The sequence below is a fragment of the Pongo abelii genome, chromosome 5, assembly GCF_028885655.2.
Source record: "Pongo abelii isolate AG06213 chromosome 5, NHGRI_mPonAbe1-v2.0_pri, whole genome shotgun sequence".
Classification (NCBI taxonomy): Eukaryota; Metazoa; Chordata; class Mammalia; order Primates; family Hominidae; genus Pongo; species Pongo abelii.
This window is the reverse complement of record NC_071990.2, coordinates 32,094,260-32,112,828: the sequence shown is the minus strand read 5'-3', so window position 1 is coordinate 32,112,828 and position 18,569 is coordinate 32,094,260. Positions and strand designations below refer to the sequence as shown.

The window sequence follows — 18,569 nt, the reverse complement described above, 5'->3', positions numbered from 1 at the left end:
TGCAGTGTCACCAGTCAGTAATGACGTTCGGGCCGCTGGGCTTACCTGGATCCCTAGTGCGTGTGGAGGTGTAACACGCCTGATATAAACAGAAAAGACATTTAGCCACAGGTTTTCAAAAGGGCACGCTGCTCCAGGGGACATGAAGCAGCATGCTAGAACCAGCCAAGAATAAAGGTGTCCTCCGCGTCCCTATCGCCCCCTTCTTGCTCGTTAGAAAGGCGAGGCCAAAACTGAAGCCGAGCCTTCTATCTGGTAACCCAAAAACTAGAAAGGCAGAAAAGCAACCAGAGGCGGGAAAAGCCCAAGCAGGCCAGAGGAAATACAGCCGCTGCCGAGAGCCGAAAGGTTCAGAAGCTCCGCTTGTTACCTAAAACCAGATGGGGACAGAGACGCCACACGTGGGCCCAGGCGTGTCTCGCCCTTGGTCCCTGCAGAGCTGAGGCCAGGAATGACAGGAATTCTCCCTTGCAGCTCCCAGCTTAGGACAGTCACAGCCATCTCCAAGGCCGCTCTCAGGGGAAAATGGCCAGGAAAGCATGTAGCGGCTCCTTTAAGGCTCCTCCTCGCACTCCCTCCCTCGCCCACGTGACCCGGGGCGGCCGCGCGCCGGCTCGGCCCCCCGCGCAAGCGGCGATGGCGGCGGCGGCGGGAGCTGCAGCGGCGGCGGCCGCCGAGGTGCGGAAGGGGAGGGGGAGAGGCGGGTGCATGCCCGCGCGCGCGCCCGGGGGAAGCGCGCGCCCGTGCAATGCTCCGGGGGTGCAACGGGGCCGGGGGGCCCGGGCGGGACTTGCAGCAATCCAGGGGGCCAGCACCGGGGGCGGATGAGGGGACCAGGGGGTGGGAGGTGGGGGGAGTGGGCACGGAGGCGCGCGTGCAGCCGCCGGCTGCCCCTGAGTGGGCGGCGGGCGCCGGGGCCCCAGGAGCACGCGTGAGGGGCACGAGGGGCCGTCCACCGGGCTGGGGGGCAGCGGGTGCTGGAGGGGTTGGTGCCCGGGGTCCCCGCGGCCTGGGGGACAAAGGGGGAGCGGCGCGTGCAGCCGGGAGGAGGGGGCGGGGCCGGGGCGCGGAGGCCCCGCCCCCTCCCCCTCCTCTTCTCTCGGCCCCAGAGATGCGGGGTCTACCGAGAGGGAGGGGATTGATGCGGGCCCGGGGGAGGGGTCGTGCGGCCCCTCCGGGCAGCCGAGGCCGCGGAAGGGGGGGGCCCCATAGAGGAAGAGGTAGGCCCCGGAGCCTACTCTCTCTTCCCAGGGCCCAGGCATCCTGGACCCCCCAACTCTCTACTGGGCTGACCAGCCCTCCTGTCCCTTGTCTCCCCTCCCAGGGGGAGGCCCCCGCTGAGATGGGGGCGCTGCTGCTGGAGAAGGAAACCAGAGGAGCCACCGAGAGAGGTGAGTGCAGCTAAAACGGGCCCCAGTTGGACAGTCACCTTGCCTAAACACAGGATCTCCTGAGCCCTTAGCTCTGAACTTTTTCTCTTCCTCTACAGTTCATGGCTCTTTGGGGGACACCCCTCGTAGTGAAGAGACCCTGCCCAAGGCCACCCCCGACTCCCTGGAGCCCGCTGGCCCCTCATCTCCAGCCTCTGTCACTGTCACTGTTGGCGATGAGGGGGCTGACACCCCTGTAGGGGCTACACCACTCATTGGGGATGAATCCGAGAATCTTGAGGGAGATGGGGACCTCCATGGGGGCCGGATCCTGCTGGGTGAGAGGCTGGGTAGCCTGGGGGGTGGGTGGGAAATTTCTGACTCTTGCCTTCTTTCTTATCTTGCCTTTTGCTTGCCTGTTTTCTAGGCCATGCCACAAAGTCATTCCCCTCTTCCCCCAGCAAGGGGGGTTCCTGTCCTAGCCGGGCCAAGATGTCAATGACAGGGGCGGGAAAATCACCTCCATCTGTCCAGAGTTTGGCTATGAGGCTACTGAGTATGCCGGGAGCCCAGGGAGCTGCAGCAGCAGGGCCTGAACCCCCTCCAGCCACCGCTAGCCCAGAGGGACAGCCCAAGGTCCACCGAGCCCGCAAAACCATGTCCAAACCAGGGAATGGACAGGTGAGTAGGATGGGAGAGATGGGATAATCAACTATAAACCTTTGGTGAGCTCTTTTACAGTTTCACTTAAGGCTTCTACTCTATTTACTCATTCACATATTTAAGCAAGGGGCTACTATGTGTCAAATATTAGGCTGTGCTTGATCTGTGAACCAACAGACAGGTTCCTCTCTTCCTGCAGTTTACCTTCTTGGGTGGTGAAAGTTTCATGTTAAAGAGTCAATTATATAGTTAATGTCTTAATTACTCTTATGATAATGACAAGGTAAGGGAATTTCAAACCACTCTTCCTTTCTACCTCAAAGCAAGCCCTTGGGGAACTCAGCTGTCACTGCTCTATTTGTAAAGTTTTTCCTGGGAATCCCAGTGGGAAAGGAGATGAGGGCCACAGAAATAATAGAGGAGGGAAGTGACAAGGGCCCCAGAAGCTTTATGACCAAGTTCTAGGGTTCTTGGGTCATACCTATTGTTGACCTAAAGGAAAAAACTGAGGCAAACTTAACATTAAGTAGAGTGTATTTGGGCAGGTTTTGAGGACAGCCTTCAGGAGCAAAGATTCAAGTTGCCCTGAAAATACACTCTGATTAGCAGCAGTTACAGGTAGGGGTTTTTTTGTTTGTTTTGTTTTGTTTTTGAAGACAGTTTCACTATGTTGCTCAGGCTGGTCTCAAACTGCTGGGCTTCAGCAATCTTCCTGCCTTGACCTCGCAAAGTGCTGGGATTACAGGTGCAAGCCACCACAACCAGCCCACAAGTAGGTTTTTAAAGGAAAAGAAGATTGGATGACATGAAGATATTGAAAAAAAACAGGCTGACTCTGGGCACACTGCTTAGGAGTTAGCCCTGCTCTGGAAGGAGCCACAAAAAGAAAAAAAAAGATAAATTTTTTTTAAAAGATTAAAAAAATAAAAAAAGAGGAGGCAGTTCCTAAATTGTTTACCAGTTTACATTAGAATAACAAGCTATCGATCTGCTATACATTGTTCTTTGTCTCGCAGATATTAGGCACATGAAGATAATGGGTGAAGCAGCACCCTAGTCAGGTATAAAATGCCTTTAAGCAGTTGCCTCCAGGCATGGGCCCTAACGTTCCACACTGACTTCTCTCTGAGCCTGATCAATTTTGCCTGCTTCACATAGCACAGATTGCTATGAGCTACCTTTCCTTTCTCACTATGATAAACGTTAATTTTTATAGTTGCAGTTCATTTTGTAAAAAATAGGGAAGAAAAGGAAAACTGAATTTATAAATTAGGTACAGTGAGAGATTAACAACAATAATGACATAATAGCATAATCCTAACAATAGGCCGGGCGTGGCTTGCCTATAATCTCAACACTTTCAGAGGCCAAGGCCGGCAATCACTTGAGGTCAGGAGTTCGAGACCAGCTTGGTAAACATGTCCAAACCCCGTCTCTAACTAAAATAATAATAATAATAATAATAAATTAGCCAGGTGTGGTGGCGTGCACCTGTAATCCCAGCTAGTCGAGAGGCTGAGGCAGGAGAATCACTTGCAGTGAGCCAAGATCGCGCCAGTGCAGTTCAGCCTGGGCAACAGAGCGAGACTCAAAAAAAATGAAATAGCACAATTCTAACAATATGCCACCATCACTGCTAATAAACTGGATAAGAGGGGACTAGTGTCACGTAAAATTTACCATCTAAAAAACAATTTTAGGCCGGGCGCAGTGGCTCACGCCTGTAATCCCAGCACTTTGGAGGCCGAGGCAGGAGGATCACCTGAGGTCAGGCGTTTGAGACCAAGCCTGGCCAACATAGTGAAACCCTGTCTCTACTAAAAATACAAAAATTAGGCCAGGCAGGGTGGCTCACGCATGTAGTCCCAGCACTTTGGGAGGCCAAGACAGGTGGATCACCTGAGGTCAGGAGTTCGAGACCAGCTGGACGAACATGGTGAAACCCCATCTCTATTAAAAATACAAAATTAGCCGGGCATGGTGGTACATACCTGTAACAGTCCACTACTTGGGAGGCTGAGGCAGGAGGCGGAGGTTGTAGTTAGCCAAGATCCTGCCATTGCACTCCAACCTGGACAACGAGCAAAACTCCGTCTCAAAAGAAAAAAAATACAAAAATTAGCCGGGCATAGTGGCATGTGCCTGTAGTTCCAGCTACTCAGGAGGCAGAGGTGAGAGAAACACTTGAACCTGGGAGGTGGAGGCTGCAGTGAGCTGAGATTGCGCCACTGCACTCCAGCTTGGGCGACAGAGTGAGACTCTGTCTAAAAATTTAAAAATAAAAAACATTTTTAAGTATATAATTTAATGGTATTAAATACTTCCGTCATATGCAATCATCAGTCACCATAACTCATCTTGTAAAACTGAAACTCTGTAACCATTAAAACATAACTCTCCATTCCCTCCACCCCCTAGCCCCTGGCAAGGACCACTGTCCTTTCTTTCTCTGTAAATTTGACTAAGTACCTTATGTAAGTGTAATCATACAGTATTTATCCTTTTGTGACTGGCTTATTTCACTTAGCATAATGTCCTCAAGGTTCATCTATGTTGTAGCATGTCAGAATTTCTTTCCTTTCACCTGGGCAGCATTCCAAGACCCCATCTCTAAAAGAAGTTTGAGAGAATGTTTCAAAGGCCAGGCCCAGTGATTCACGCCTGTAATCCCGTACTTTCTGGGGAGGATCACTTGACACCAGGAGTTCAAGACCAGCCTGGGCAACATGGCAAGACCTCTTCTCTACCAAAAAAAAAAAATTAAGACATTAGTTAGGCATTGTGACATGTGCCTGTAATCCCAGCTTCCCAGGAAGCTGAGGCAGGAGAATGGCTTGAGCCCAGTTCGAGGCTGAAGTGAGCCATAGTCATGCCACTGCACTCCAGTCTGGGTAACAGAATGAGACCTCATCTCTTAAAAAAAGTGTATCTTTCCTTTTTATCCCTGAATGTTATTCCATTGTATATAAGTGCCACATTTTGCTTATCCATTCATCTGTCAGTGGCACTTGAGTTGCTTCCGCACCTCAGCCGTTGTGAATAGTCCTGCTGTGTATATGGCCACATATAAAAGGCCTTTTAACTTTGTTAAGCTTTGTTTTCTTATCTGTAAAATGGAAAAGGGCCTGCTCTGCATGGTTGCAGAGATGAGTGAGTGTTAGTGTGCTTGACACTCTTCCTCTGAGGAAATAGCACCCGTGGTTGCCAGTTTGTGGCTACTGGAGCCTCACATGGCATTTGGAGGTGTGGCTCACTACCCCACCCCCGCCTGGGGCTCCAGGCTAACCCAGGCAAAACTGTAGGTGCTCTCTGACCCTCAGTGTGCTCCCTCTCGGCCCACAGCCCCCGGTCCCTGAGAAGCGGCCCCCTGAAGTACAGCATTTCCGCATGAGTGATGATGTCCACTCACTGGGAAAGGTGACCTCAGGTCAGTCCCATCCCCCACCCCCGGTGGCTTGATGTGGTCTGTTCTGAAGGTTTCGGTGACAGGCCCCACACCATTCTCTCTCTTCTTCCAGATATGGCCAAAAGGAGGAAGCTGAACTCAGGAGGTGGCCTGGTAAGCAGCAGAGACAGAGCCTCTACCCCTCGGGGGCTGCTCTGAGGGAGGCTCAGAGGTGGGGCTGCATCCCATCCTCAGTAGAAATGGGCAGGGTGTCAGTGGCCTCAATTTTTCTGATCTTTTTCTAGTCGGAGGAGTTAGGTTCTGCCCGGCGTTCAGGAGAAGTGACCCTGACGAAAGGGGACCCCGGGTCCCTGGAAGAGTGGGAGACGGTGGTGGGTGATGACTTCAGTCTCTACTATGATTCCTACTCTGTGGATGAGCGCGTGGACTCCGACAGCAAGGTGAGGCAGAGCTGGTCTGCCCGCCGCCCCCGGTGCTCCCCCAGGGCTGGGGCTCACTGTCCAGTCCTCCTTGTTCCCTGTTTTTCTCCTTTCTGTCCTTTTTATCTTCTGAATATCCACTAAGTCGTTGCTCCATGCTGTCTATAACTCCTTTTTTTTTTTTTTTTTGGGAGACAGAATCTCACTCTGTCGCCCAGGCTGGAGCGCAATATCACGATCTGGGCTCACTGCAACCTCTGTCTCCAGGGTTAAAGCGATTCTCCTGCCTCAGCTTCCCGAGTAGCTGGGATTACAGGCGCCTGCCACCACGCCCGGCTAATTTTTGTATTTTTAGTAGAGACGGGGTTTCCCGTGTTGGCCAGGCTGGTCTCTAACTCCTGACCTTAGTTGATCCACCCACCTCGGCCTCCCAAAGTGCTGGGATTACAGGCGTGAGCCACCGCGCCCAGCTGTAACTCATTTTCAATGTGTATTCTGCCCATTTCATCCACAAAGGTGGCCACCACCCTGCACACTGGATTTAGTATTCTTTTTTTTTTTAATCATCTAATGAAATGACCATTTAACAGACATGTACTGTTTAAAGAAAACAAAAAAAGAAATGACCAGAAAGCACTTTTTTAAAATATACATTATGCTGTTTATGTAAAACTCAAAAGCATTCCATTGTCATTTATTTGCTTATTCCGTTGCTCTTTGTCTGGTTTTATCTTATACGTTTGCCTACACAGTAGAATGTTTAGTCTCTCTTATTTTGCCTTTTATTTAACATTTTATCATGAAAACTTGCAAGCATAATCAAAAAAATAGAATAGGGAGCCCCCATGTACCCAACACACAGCTCCAGCCATTATCAGTACACAGTCCATCTTCACCCATTTGTCCGTCTCCCAGCACACACACCTACTAGGTTATTTTAAAGCAAATCCCAGACCTCATATCATTTTACCTAAACATATATCCATATAGATTTGTAAATATAAGGCCTCTTTTTGTCGTTCAACATCACTACACTACTGTTTTCACATCTTAAAAAACTTACCGATTTCTTAATACCATCAAATATCCTGTCAGTCTTCACATTTCCTCGGCTCTCATAAATGGTTTTTGTCAAGATCCAAATGAGGCCCACACCTTGATTTGATTAACATTTGTCTTAGGTCAGCCGGGCACGGTGGCTCACGCCTGTAATCCCAGCACTTTGGGAGGCCAAGGCGGGCAGATCATGTGAGGTCGGGAGTTCGAGACCAGCCTGATCAACATGGAGAAACCCCGTCTCTACTGAAAAAAATACAAAATTAGCTGGGCATAGTGGTGCATGCCTGTAATCCCAGCTACTCGGGAGGCTGAGGCAGGAGAATCGCTTGAACCTGGGAGGCGGAGGTTGCAGTGAGTCGAGATCGTACCATTGCACTCCAGCCTGGGCAACAAGAGCGAAACTCCATCTCAAAAAAAAAAAATTTTTTTTTGTCTTAGGTCTCTCTTAGTATTTAGGTTTCTCCATCTTCTTTTTGTTTGTTTGTTTGTTTGTTTTTGTTTTTTGAGATGGAGTCTCACACTGTTGCCCAGGCTGGAGTGCAGTGGCGTGATCTTGGCTCACTGCAAGCTCCGCCTCCTGAGTTCAAGCAATTCTCCTGCCTCAGTCTCCCAAGTAGCTGGGATTACAGGCACCCACCACCACACCCAGCTAATTTTTTGTATTTTTAGTAGAGGCAGGGTTTCACTATGTTGGCCAGGCTGGTCTCAAACTCCTGATCTCGTGATCTGCCCACCTCCCAAAGTGCTGGGATTACAGGCGTGAGCCACCACACCTGGCCTGATTTCCCCATCTTCTAAAAAAAATTTTTTGGCCCAGGCGTGGTGGCTCACGCCTGTAATCCCAGCACTTTGGGAGGCAGGTGGATCACCTGAGGTCAGGAGTTTGAGACCAGCCTGGCCAACATGGTGAAAACCCATCTCTAATAAAAATAAGAAAATTAGCTGGGTGTGGTGGCAGGTGCCTGTAATCCCAGCTACTCAGGAGGCTGAGGCAAGAGAATTGCTTGAACCCAGGAGGTGGAGGTTGCAGTGAGCTGAGACCACACCATTGCACTGCAGCCTGGGCAACGAGAGCAAAACTCAATAAATAAATAAATAAATAAATAAGATTTTTTTTTTCTTGCCATTTATTTGTCGAAGAAACCAGCTCAGTTGTCCTACAGAATTTTTCATATTTAGGAGTTGGCTGATTGGGTGGAGATTGACACATCCTCTCTGCCCATATTTCTTGTAAACTGATAGATCTAGAGGCAGAATCAGCTTCAGGTGCCAAGAAGACTTGACAATGGGTGCAAGTGCTGGCCACATCACATCAGGATGTATGGAACATCTAATCTGATCATTTTTCTTGTTAGTGATAAGATTGACCAGTGGGTTCAGGTGATGTCAGCCTGAACCTTTCATATAAAGTTTCTCATGAGCTTTGTGTCTAGTGTTTTTAGCAGCCATTGGTAGTCTTGCCTGTTTATGAACATCATAAAAGGGGTATCAAACTATGTTTATCTTCTGGTACTTGCTTTTTGTTTTTTAACTTAATATCACATTACCAAGATCTGTGCACATTGCTGTCTGTAACTTTTTCACTGCTGTGTAATATTCCATGCACCCTCTCTTTATGTGGCCCTTTGTCTCCTCTGCTACCCACACTCATCCCCAGCAGCCATCTGTGGGTAGTGGTGGGGGGCAATGGTGGTGGTGGTTTTCTTTATCCACCTCATTGTCTGAGTCCTGGGGGTTGGATATGTCCTGTTCTGCCTCTCTCCCAGTCTGAAGTTGAAGCTCTAACTGAACAACTAAGTGAAGAGGAGGAGGAAGAAGAGGAGGAAGAAGAAGAGGAGGAAGAGGAGGAGGAAGAGGAAGAAGAAGAGGAAGATGAGGAGTCAGGGAATCAGTCAGATAGGGTAAGAGACGGAGGCTGATATCTCCAGGGGAGTGGGAGACTGTGGGGCTGGAGGTCTGGTCCTGAAGGTGTTGGGGGGGCCCCTGGGGGTGAGGGTTCCTAACTCCTCCTCCTCCCCCTTCCCAGAGTGGTTCCAGTGGCCGGCGCAAGGCCAAGAAGAAATGGCGAAAAGACAGCCCATGGGTGAAGCCATCTCGGAAACGGCGCAAGCGGGAGCCTCCGCGGGCCAAGGAGCCACGAGGTGAGGAGGCTCTGCTGCTTTTGGGTGCCCTCCAGCCCCCGCCCAGCCCCCCAGAGTGTGTGCACGCACACACACGCTCTCGCATGTCCACCTGCATGTACCCACGCGTCCAGGCACCTGTGAGCTCGCACTCTCACTCTCTCTGTCTCTGTGTCAGGAGTGAATGGTGTGGGCTCCTCAGGCCCCAGTGAGTACATGGAGGTCCCTCTGGGGTCCCTGGAGCTGCCCAGCGAGGGGACCCTCTCCCCCAACCACGCTGGTAATTGCCAATTGCTGGGACAGGGAGCCACTAGGGGGCGACCTCAGGGCAGGAGGGAAAGGGAAGGAGGGGAATCACGCCAGAGCCGGGTTGTCCACAGCCAGGCTTTAGGGGTTCTGGGGCATGGGGGGGTGAGGTAGGGAGGGAGTGAGAGGACCCGCCAGGGGTCCCAGTGGGTGAGGTGCAGGGCCTCCCTCAGCTCCTCTTTTCCTCCATCCAAGGGGTGTCCAATGACACATCTTCGCTGGAGACAGAGCGAGGGTTTGAGGAGTTGCCCCTGTGCAGCTGCCGCATGGAGGCACCCAAGATTGACCGCATCAGCGAGAGGGCAGGGCACAAGTGCATGGCCACCGAGAGTGTGGATGGAGAGGTGGGGCCGTGGGCTGGTGGGAGAGGTGCCAAGGTGTCCAGTCCCGGGCCCCAGCCTCACCCTCTTTTCTTACCCATCCTCACTGCGCACAGCTGTCAGGCTGCAATGCCGCCATCCTCAAGCGAGAGACCATGAGGCCTTCTAGCCGCGTGGCCCTGATGGTGCTCTGTGAGACCCACCGCGCCCGCATGGTCAAACACCACTGCTGCCCGGGCTGCGGCTACTTCTGCACGGCGGTGAGTGACCAGTGGGGCAGACAGGTAGCATGCCCCGTGGCAGAGGGGGCCCCAGTAACCTGACCATGTCGTTTCCCTGCTCCCAGGGCACCTTCCTGGAGTGCCACCCTGACTTCCGTGTGGCCCACCGCTTCCACAAGGCCTGTGTGTCTCAGCTGAATGGGATGGTCTTCTGTCCCCACTGTGGGGAGGATGCTTCTGAAGCTCAAGAGGTGACCATCCCCCGGGGTGACGGGGTGACCCCACCGGCTGGCACTGCAGCTCCTGCACCCCCACCCCTGTCCCAGGATGCCCCTGGGAGAGCAGACACTTCTCAGCCCAGGTACTGGCTTCCCCCTTCTGTACTGTCTGTTCCCTGCCCCACCCCTATTGCTCCTGGACATGAGCTCCTTCTTCCACAGCGCCCGGATGCGAGGGCATGGGGAACCCCGGCGCCCGCCCTGCGATCCCCTGGCTGACACCATCGACAGCTCAGGGCCCTCCCTGACCCTGCCCAATGGGGGCTGCCTTTCAGCCGTGGGGCTGCCACTGGGGCCAGGCCGGGAGGCCCTGGAAAAGGCCCTGGTCATCCAGGAGTCAGAGAGGTGAGTGGGGAGTTGCTCAGGCACAGCAACTGGGGCTGAGGCCAGAGGAGCGGTGTCGAGGCTGATGCTGGAATCTGAGGAGCTCCCCTTCTCTCCCTGCTCCCGTGCTCCCTTGGCAGGCGGAAGAAGCTCCGTTTCCACCCTCGGCAGTTGTACCTGTCCGTGAAGCAGGGCGAGCTGCAGAAGGTGATCCTGATGCTGTGTGAGTGCCACCCATTCCTTCAGCAGACCTTGACCAAGCTCCATGTATATACCAGGCACTGGGCACAGGGCCAGGAGTACAATCATGAAGGATACAGTCCTTGCCCTGAAGGACTTAGCATGGTGGGGAAAAGACACTTGTAACCCGTGACGATGGGGATGGTGGTGACTCATAGGTGCTGGGTCCTGTTCTGAGTGCTTATATCTGTTAGCCTCTGCTTCCACAGAGAGGTTAGGGACCTTGCACAGTGCACAGTGGTACTGAGAAGCAAGGCAGGGTTTCAATTCAGGCAGACTTGATGCCTTTGACTCCTTATTCTGATAAATGCCGTGGTGGAGGCAAGCTCAGAGAATGCCAGGAAGGGCCCTGACCCAGCTTGGGACCCTGAGAAGCCTTCCTGAAAGAAGTGCCACCTGCCCCCTAGCTTGCTTACCACTTGTCCCTCCCTCTCCCGGTGTGGTGGGCTCTCCCCGCAGTGGACAACCTGGACCCCAACTTCCAGAGCGACCAGCAGAGCAAGCGCACGCCCCTGCATGCAGCTGCCCAGAAGGGCTCCGTGGAGATCTGCCATGTGCTGCTGCAGGTCAGCACGGGCCCGGCCCCATGCCTCATTCACCAGGCCCTTAGGCCCCTCCCCTGCCCCATGCCTCCCTGGTACCAGCCCTCCTGCCCCCTCACAGGCTGGAGCCAACATAAATGCAGTGGACAAACAGCAGCGGACGCCACTGATGGAGGCCGTGGTGAACAACCACCTGGAGGTGGCCCGTTACATGGTGCAGCGTGGTGGCTGTGTCTATAGCAAGGTGTGCGCATAGGCAGCAGGGCATGGCCCCCGGAGTCAGGGACCAGGTTTGGGGTGCCAGCCGGAGGCTCATTTGCCCATGTCTCCCTCAGGAGGAGGACGGCTCCACCTGCCTCCACCACGCAGCCAAAATCGGGAACTTGGAGATGGTCAGCCTGCTGCTGAGCACAGGACAGGTGGACGTCAATGCCCAGGTCAGCGGCCCACCCACCCCAGCCCCTCCGGGTCCCTGGTGCCTGGGTTCCTTGGCTTGGCCTCAGGCTTTGGGCCCCCTTTCCTACATCTAACCTCACACTGCTCGTGTCTGTCCCCATTGCTTTTCTCTTCCTCATTTGTATTCCTCTTCATTGTTTTCTTTCTCTTGTTTTCTTTCTCTTTATCAAGTTTCAGAATAATCAGTTCTTGTCTTAATCTCTGAAAGTGTCCAGTGAGACTTTTTATTAACTCTTGGGTTGTCATACATTGGATGTGTTTTAGTCATTTATTGGCATTCTTCTCAGTCTTTGAATTATTCCATCATTGTATAGGAGAAGCCCCTTCAAGAGGCCCCTGTGGCTGTGACATGACCCAGTGGCCCAGTGGCCTTTGAGAGCCTCCTGACCTTTCAGCACATTTCCTGCCCCCGACTCAGAATCCACCATTTCTCTAAGAAACTCTGCTTCCTTTATGGGAAACTTTTTTTTTTTTTTTTTGAGACGGAGTCTTGCTCTGTCGCCCAGGCTGGAGTGCAGTGGGGTGATCGCGGCTCACTGCAACCTCCGCCTTCCAGGTTCATGCCATTCTCCTGCCTCAGCCTCCCGAGTAGCTGGGATTACAGGTGCCCACCACCATGCCCGGCTAATTTTTGTATTTTTAGTAGAGACAGGGTTTCACCATATTGGCCAGACTGATCTTGAACTCCTGACCTCGTGAGCTACCACGCCCGGCCAGAAGCATTTTTTAGAGAATACAATCTATGTTCCTAGGAGTGTTTATTGTTATTGGGTGGTCGCTGCTTCTAGGACTTTTGAGTGGGAAGACTTAGGAAATTTTTGTTTGTTTGTTTTTTCTTTTAAGAGACAGGGTCTTGCTATGTCACCCAGGCTGAAGTACAGTAGCAGTTCACAGACAGTCATAGCTCACCGCAGCCTCGAAATCCTGGGCTCAGGCGACCCTCCCATCTCAGTCACATGAGTAGCTGGGACTACAGGCACGCACCTCCATGACCAGCTCCTGGCTGTATTTTTTGGAAAGAGAACAGTTACTCACTTTATTTTCTCTCCAGCATCAAGCAGTAGACACTACTAGTCCCATTTTTTAGATGAAGAAACTGCGACCCAGAGACGTTAAGTGACTTACCCAGGGTCCCACAGCTTGTGAATGGTGGAGCTGGGATTCACACACACAGCCAATCTTGACCATTTGCTGCTTTGGTGAGCAGGGCCAGCTGCCCCCACCCTCACTCCCTTCCCACCCACAGGACAGCGGGGGGTGGACGCCCATCATCTGGGCTGCAGAGCACAAGCACATCGAAGTGATCCGCATGCTACTGACGCGGGGCGCCGACGTCACCCTCACTGACAACGTGAGTGAGAGTTTGGTTGAGGTAGGGCAGCCCCAGGCCCCTGAGCAAGGTGGAGGCTGGATTTAAGGGCCCAGCTGCCTGCACCTCATCTGTTCCCCTCCTACGTCCACAGGAGGAGAACATCTGCCTGCACTGGGCCTCCTTCACGGGCAGCGCCGCCATCGCCGAAGTTCTTCTGAATGCGCGCTGCGATCTCCATGCTGTCAACTACCACGGGGACACCCCCCTGCACATCGCAGCTCGGGAGAGCTACCATGACTGCGTGCTGTGAGCCCCTGCCCCACCCTTGATGCCCCTGCCCCCACTTCTTGCAGCCTCAGACCCCACATTTTGGGCATCCTGTCCCCTCTTCAGGTTATTCCTGTCACGTGGAGCCAACCCTGAGCTGCGGAACAAGGAGGGGGACACAGCATGGGACCTGACTCCCGAGCGCTCCGACGTGTGGTTTGCGCTTCAACTCAACCGCAAGCTCCGACTCGGGGTGGGAAATCGGGCCATCCGCACAGAGAAGATCATCTGCCGGTGAGCCCTAGGCCCCTCTCTGCACCCAAGACCACCTCCTTCCCACCCATACCCTCCCCAGGCTCCATTGCATCCTCACAACATTCCCCAACCCCTCCCCATGCACCACTGAATCCCCAGAACCACCCACAGGCCCCCTCCCCAGTAGGGTTGCCAGATATAGCAAATAAAAATAGAAGACACCCAGTTAAACTGGAATTTCAAATGCACGGATGCATACTTTTTTAGTGCAAGAATGTCCTGTGTAATTTTTGGGACATAGTGTACTAAAAAGCTATTTCTTGTTTATCTAAAATTCTTGTTAACTGGCTGTCCTGCATCTTACCTGGCAACCTTACTCCCCTGCCCCCGGCCCCAGAAACCTCCCCAACTCTCTTCCTTGTACCTGGAGTAGCTCCTCACCCCCTGTTCCAGCCTCCCAGCCCCTTCTCCCCATCTTCTGCAGGGACGTGGCTCGGGGCTATGAGAACGTGCCCATTCCCTGTGTCAACGGTGTGGATGGGGAGCCCTGCCCCGAGGATTACAAGTACATCTCGGAGAACTGCGAGACGTCCACCATGAACATCGACCGCAACATCACCCACCTGCAGGTGAGTAGGGGGCCCAGGGCCTCCCCAAAAGGACACCGAGAGCTGCCAAGTACAGTTGGACAAGCTTCAAACCAACAAAGGCACCTGGCCAAGGAAGGGTTGGCTGAAAGGGAGGCCTGGTGTGGGGTCGCATCCACCCCAGGGGAGGGATCCTTTTCCTAGGTCACAGCAAGGTATCATATGAGCTCCCAGTAGCCCTGGGGACACCACCATACTGATTACCCGTCACCCTAGGACCATCACCACCCACTGTTGTAACACATGGACCCCAAAGAAAGGACAGTGGTTAGGGGGTCAGTGGGCACCAAGAGTAGAGGGGCCCAGACCGACCATGGGGTTGAGCTGACCCCTGCCTCCTCGCCCCAGCACTGCACGTGTGTGGACGACTGCTCCAGCTCCAACTGCCTGTGCGGCCAGCTCAGCATCCGGTGCTGGTATGACAAGGTGCGTGCCCCTTGCCTTGGCCACAGACACCCGGCCCCTCCTTCAGAGGAGCCAGCCTCCAATAGGCCAGCTCCCTGGGACCTTGTCCCTCACCTCCTACCCTGTGGGGGAAGTGACTGAGAGGACTGGGCAAGGCCTGGGAATCGTGGGACGTGGCTGGGACAGCGATGGGCATGTGCCCAGGTCTATGCAAACCAGGGATGATGCTCCTGCGTTTCCTGCTCTCAGATCTCAGAGCCTGTGTGACCTCCCCAACCCCATTTTCCCTGTCTCTGGGTTGGGTTCAGCAGTGGGTTTTTCTGTAGAGTCTTGGGGTTCCTGGGCAGGCAGCTGAGGTAGCCCCCACAGAGAAACCACTGTCTTCCCCTCTGCACCCTAGGATGGGCGATTGCTCCAGGAATTTAACAAGATTGAGCCCCCACTGATTTTCGAGTGTAACCAGGCATGCTCATGCTGGAGAAACTGCAAGAACCGGGTCGTACAGAGTGGCATCAAGTGAGGCCCTGCTCCACAGCCCACCCTCTCCCCACCTCACCCTTTCCTCCCTGCCCCTGGGCTTTTCCAGGGCCTCCACCCAACAGCACCCTCTCTCCTACCCCCAGGGTGCGGCTACAGCTCTACCGAACAGCCAAGATGGGCTGGGGGGTCCGCGCCCTGCAGACCATCCCACAGGGGACCTTCATTTGCGAGTAAGTCACCTTAACACCTGGTGGGAAGGGGATACATGGCCACTGCTGACTGCCAGGCCTCCCTGTCAGCCCTCTGCCCTGATGAGTCACATGTCTCCATTTGGCCACTGTCCAGCCAGCCTCCTCTGACCCCTATTCCTGCAGCTGAGCAGCCAGCCTCCTCTCACCCCCATCCCTGCAGCTGAGAATGGCACCTGCCTCCACTCTGCCCAGACCGCAGAGCTTGTCTTCCCTCCCCTCCACCTCCACCCTCTACCTTCCCCTCCACCCCCTCCTCGCCCTTCCTAGCTGGAGAAAGTGCCAGTTTGGGAGACAGACTTGGGTTTGAGCCCCTCTCTGCTTCTGTATGTCCTTGGCCAAGTTACTTAACCTCTTTGAGCCTTATTTTTCTTGTCTGTAGAGTGGAGGTGATAACAGCTACCTATCTGTCCACCTCCTCAGGGGCCTGTCCCTCTCCATCAGTTCTTTCTCTGCCCAGCATCTGTAATCTCCCCCTTTCTCTCAGCTCCCATCCCACAACTCTCAATCTTACCTTGGTCTCCTTTGGCCCTTATTTATTTTATTTTATTTTATTTATTTTTTGAGACAGAGTTTCACTCCTGTTGCCCAAGCTGGAGTGCAGTGGCACAATCTTGGCTCACTGCAGTCTCCACCTCCCAGGTTCAAGCGATTCTCCTGCCTCAGCCTCCCAAGTAGCTGGGATTACAGGCACACGCCACCACACCCGGCTAATTTTTTGTATTTTTAGTAGAAACGGAGTTTTACCATGTTAGCCAGGCTGGTCTCGAACTCCTGACCTCAGATGATCTGCCCACCTCAGCCTCCCAAAGTGCTGGGATTACAGGCGTGAGCCACTGCACCTGACCATTCTTTGGCCTTTAAAAAAGATAGTCCTCTAACCATACTTGCCTGTTCAAGAGACCATCCAGTTTCTTTCCATCATGTCGTCTCTCAACTTCTCTGGCAAGCAGCCCCTTCCTGCTGGGCCTCAGTTTCCCCACCATCCACTCACTGCCTGTCCCTGCCAAAATCGGCCTTTGCCCTTCCCACTCTGCTGAAGCTGTCTCTTGACAGTCACTTCCCACCCACGTCCTCTCCGTGTGTCTAAATCTCCCATGTCTGCTCACGCTCCTTAGATAGCTGGCTCCTCTTCTCCCTCTGGTGTCCAGATATGTATGGGTGCTCTTGCCCCGAATCATGCCTTGAGTTCCTTGCCACTCCTGTACCTCTGGCTCTTCCTGCAGTCCTGGCCCCTCTCCTGTTCCATATCACCCGTTCCTGCCGGGTAGCTCCTAGTACACAAACCTCTCTGTGTCTAAACCCGAAATTCCCCACCCAGGCCAACTGCCCCTACACACTAATCTGCTTAACCACAGAGCTTGTTGTCTGTCTCTGTGCTGACTGAAGGCTTCCTCTGTCAAGGCTGGATGCTGCCCTTTCACTTGCCTGTCACTGCTGCTCCAGGCCTGCCCTTCCCCACACCTGCCAGCCCTGCCCATTCCGGATCCCACGGGCTTGTGAGGAGAGATGGGGCCTGGAGCCGCCTCCTAATAGCCCACACTCACCTTCAGAACCATGGATTCCTGTCCCACAGGTATGTCGGGGAGCTGATCTCTGATGCTGAGGCTGATGTGAGAGAGGATGATTCTTACCTCTTCGACTTGGACAACAAGGTGAGCAGGAGACCCTCCTTACCCTGCTGCTCCACAGGGCTGGCTTTCAGGAGCCTCTGGGAAGTCAGCAAATGGAAACCTGGGGAGGCAGTGGGTGGGGAGGGCAATCAGGCAGGCAGGGTCGGGGGAGATGTGAAGAGTGCCATCCCACTGCCCCAGGATGGAGAAGTGTACTGCATTGATGCCCGTTACTATGGCAACATCAGCCGCTTCATCAACCACCTGTGTGACCCCAACATCATTCCCGTCCGGGTCTTCATGCTGCACCAAGACCTGCGATTTCCACGCATCGCCTTCTTCAGTTCCCGAGACATCCGGACTGGGGAGGAGCTAGGGTGAGACGCTAGGGGTCTCTAGGGGCTCTGCCAGGGGGTGGGAGACGCAGCAAACCTGGGACCTGAAGGTTGGCGTGTACCTGGTGTCCAGGCATGGAGTAGTGCAGAGCTTCTCAGATTTCAGTGTACATAAGTATTTCCTGGAGGACTTGGGGAAACAGTCCTGTGCCTCCCAGAGAGATTCTGAATCAGTAGGCTTGGGATGGGGCCCAGGATTCTGCATTTCTAACAAGTCCCTAGGCAATGCTGATGCTGCAAGTCCATAGAACATACAAGGGACTCAGATCCCATCTGGAGAAGATAGGTTGGGTGTCGGGTCCCTCTCAGGGAGCAGGATCCACAGGGTCTTCGGGGTGGGCTCTTGGTGGCTGGGTCCAGGTCCCACAAGCTCCTGTTTTCCTCTGACAGGTTTGACTATGGCGACCGCTTCTGGGACATCAAAAGCAAGTATTTCACCTGCCAGTGTGGCTCTGAGAAGTGCAAGCACTCAGCCGAAGCCATTGCCCTGGAGCAGAGCCGTCTGGCCCGCCTGGACCCACACCCTGAGCTGCTGCCTGAGCTCGGCTCCCTGCCCCCTGTCAACACATGAGAACGGACCACACCCTCCCTCCCCAGCATGGATGGCTACAGCTCAGCCACCTCCTCTGCCACCAGCTGCTCGCAGCCCATGCCTGGGGGTGCTGCCATCTTCTCTCCCCACCACCCTTTCACACATTCCTGACCAGAGATCCCAGCCAGGCCCTGGAGGTCTGACAGCCCCTCCCTCCCAGAGCTGGTTCCTCCCTGGGAGGGCAACTTCAGGGCTGGTCACTCCCCTGTTCCCCATCCTCAGTTGAAGTTTGATGAATTGAAGTCGGGCCTCTATGCCAACTGGTTCCTTTTGTTCTCAATAAATGTTGGGTTTGGTAATAAACTGCGATTTTTGTGTTGGGGTGGGGAGAAAGCATACTGGGCTAGAGGGAATGTGGGTCCAAGGGCCAGAATAGGATGGGAAGCAGGCTGGACAGGTGGGTGGCTGGTGTGACGGCCGCCCAGTGCGGGGCAGGGAGGTGGGGGGCCACTATGAAGATCCAGTTTCCCAGGCGCGGTGGCTGACACCTATAATCCCAGCACTTTGGGAGGCCGAGGCAGGCGAATCACCTGAGGTCAGGAGTTCAAGACCAGCCTGGCCAACATGGTGAAAACCCATCTCTACTCAAAATAGAAAAAATTTGCTGGGCGTGGTGGCAGGCACCTGTAAT

The 18,569-nt window shown here is 53.9% G+C and overlaps 2 protein-coding genes across 13 annotated transcripts in view; one reads left to right on the top strand and one right to left on the bottom strand.

Moving 5' to 3' along the window:
- C2 (complement C2) overlaps window positions 1–1,032 on the bottom strand; it is a 47,160-nt gene extending 46,128 nt beyond the window's left edge. The window contains exons 1-2 of one of the 5 annotated variants that reach the window (XM_063724665.1): window positions 371–1,032; window positions 1–79 (exon numbers count right to left, since the gene is read on the bottom strand). The gene's annotated coding sequence lies outside the window, so the exon portion shown is untranslated. The other 4 variants (XM_063724669.1, XM_063724668.1, XM_063724666.1 and 1 more) reach the window with 4 other exon arrangements.
- EHMT2 (euchromatic histone lysine methyltransferase 2) lies at window positions 591–18,241 on the top strand. 8 transcript variants are annotated; one of them, XM_009241698.4, is made up of 28 exons: window positions 591–678; window positions 1,325–1,391; window positions 1,490–1,708; window positions 1,798–2,051; window positions 5,376–5,460; window positions 5,552–5,592; window positions 5,724–5,879; window positions 8,684–8,818; window positions 8,944–9,058; window positions 9,216–9,317; window positions 9,539–9,687; window positions 9,780–9,923; window positions 10,010–10,245; window positions 10,325–10,507; window positions 10,627–10,709; window positions 11,186–11,292; window positions 11,390–11,512; window positions 11,604–11,705; window positions 12,971–13,096; window positions 13,188–13,342; window positions 13,430–13,597; window positions 14,043–14,187; window positions 14,554–14,631; window positions 15,011–15,126; window positions 15,234–15,320; window positions 16,915–16,993; window positions 17,153–17,328; window positions 17,737–18,241. In XM_009241698.4, the coding sequence occupies exons 1-28, from the start codon at window positions 637–639 to the stop codon at window positions 17,915–17,917; spliced, it is 3,654 nt and encodes a 1,217-aa protein (XP_009239973.4). In that variant the 5' UTR covers window positions 591–636; the 3' UTR covers window positions 17,918–18,241. The 8 variants fall into 8 exon arrangements, with proteins under 8 accessions (XP_009239973.4, XP_009239974.4, XP_009239976.4 ...); XM_009241699.4 differs by having other exon boundaries at window positions 592–678; window positions 12,971–13,075; XM_009241701.4 differs by lacking the exon at window positions 9,216–9,317 and having other exon boundaries at window positions 592–678; window positions 12,971–13,075.
- Window positions 18,242–18,569: the final 328 nt, after the last annotated feature.

What these genes read in the sequence shown, in the direction of transcription:
- EHMT2 (XM_054558711.2), top strand. Translation starts at nt 749, where the DNA reads ATGCTCCGGGGGTGCAACGGGGCCGGGGGGCCCGGGCGGGACTTGCAG. An exon ending in CAGGGAATCAGTCAGATAGG is followed by an intron (nt 8,819 to 8,943) that starts GTAAGAGACGGA and finishes CCCCCTTCCCAG; the next exon opens with AGTGGTTCCAGTGGCCGGCG. An exon ending in GCGGGCCAAGGAGCCACGAG is followed by an intron (nt 9,059 to 9,215) that starts GTGAGGAGGCTC and finishes TCTCTGTGTCAG; the next exon opens with GAGTGAATGGTGTGGGCTCC.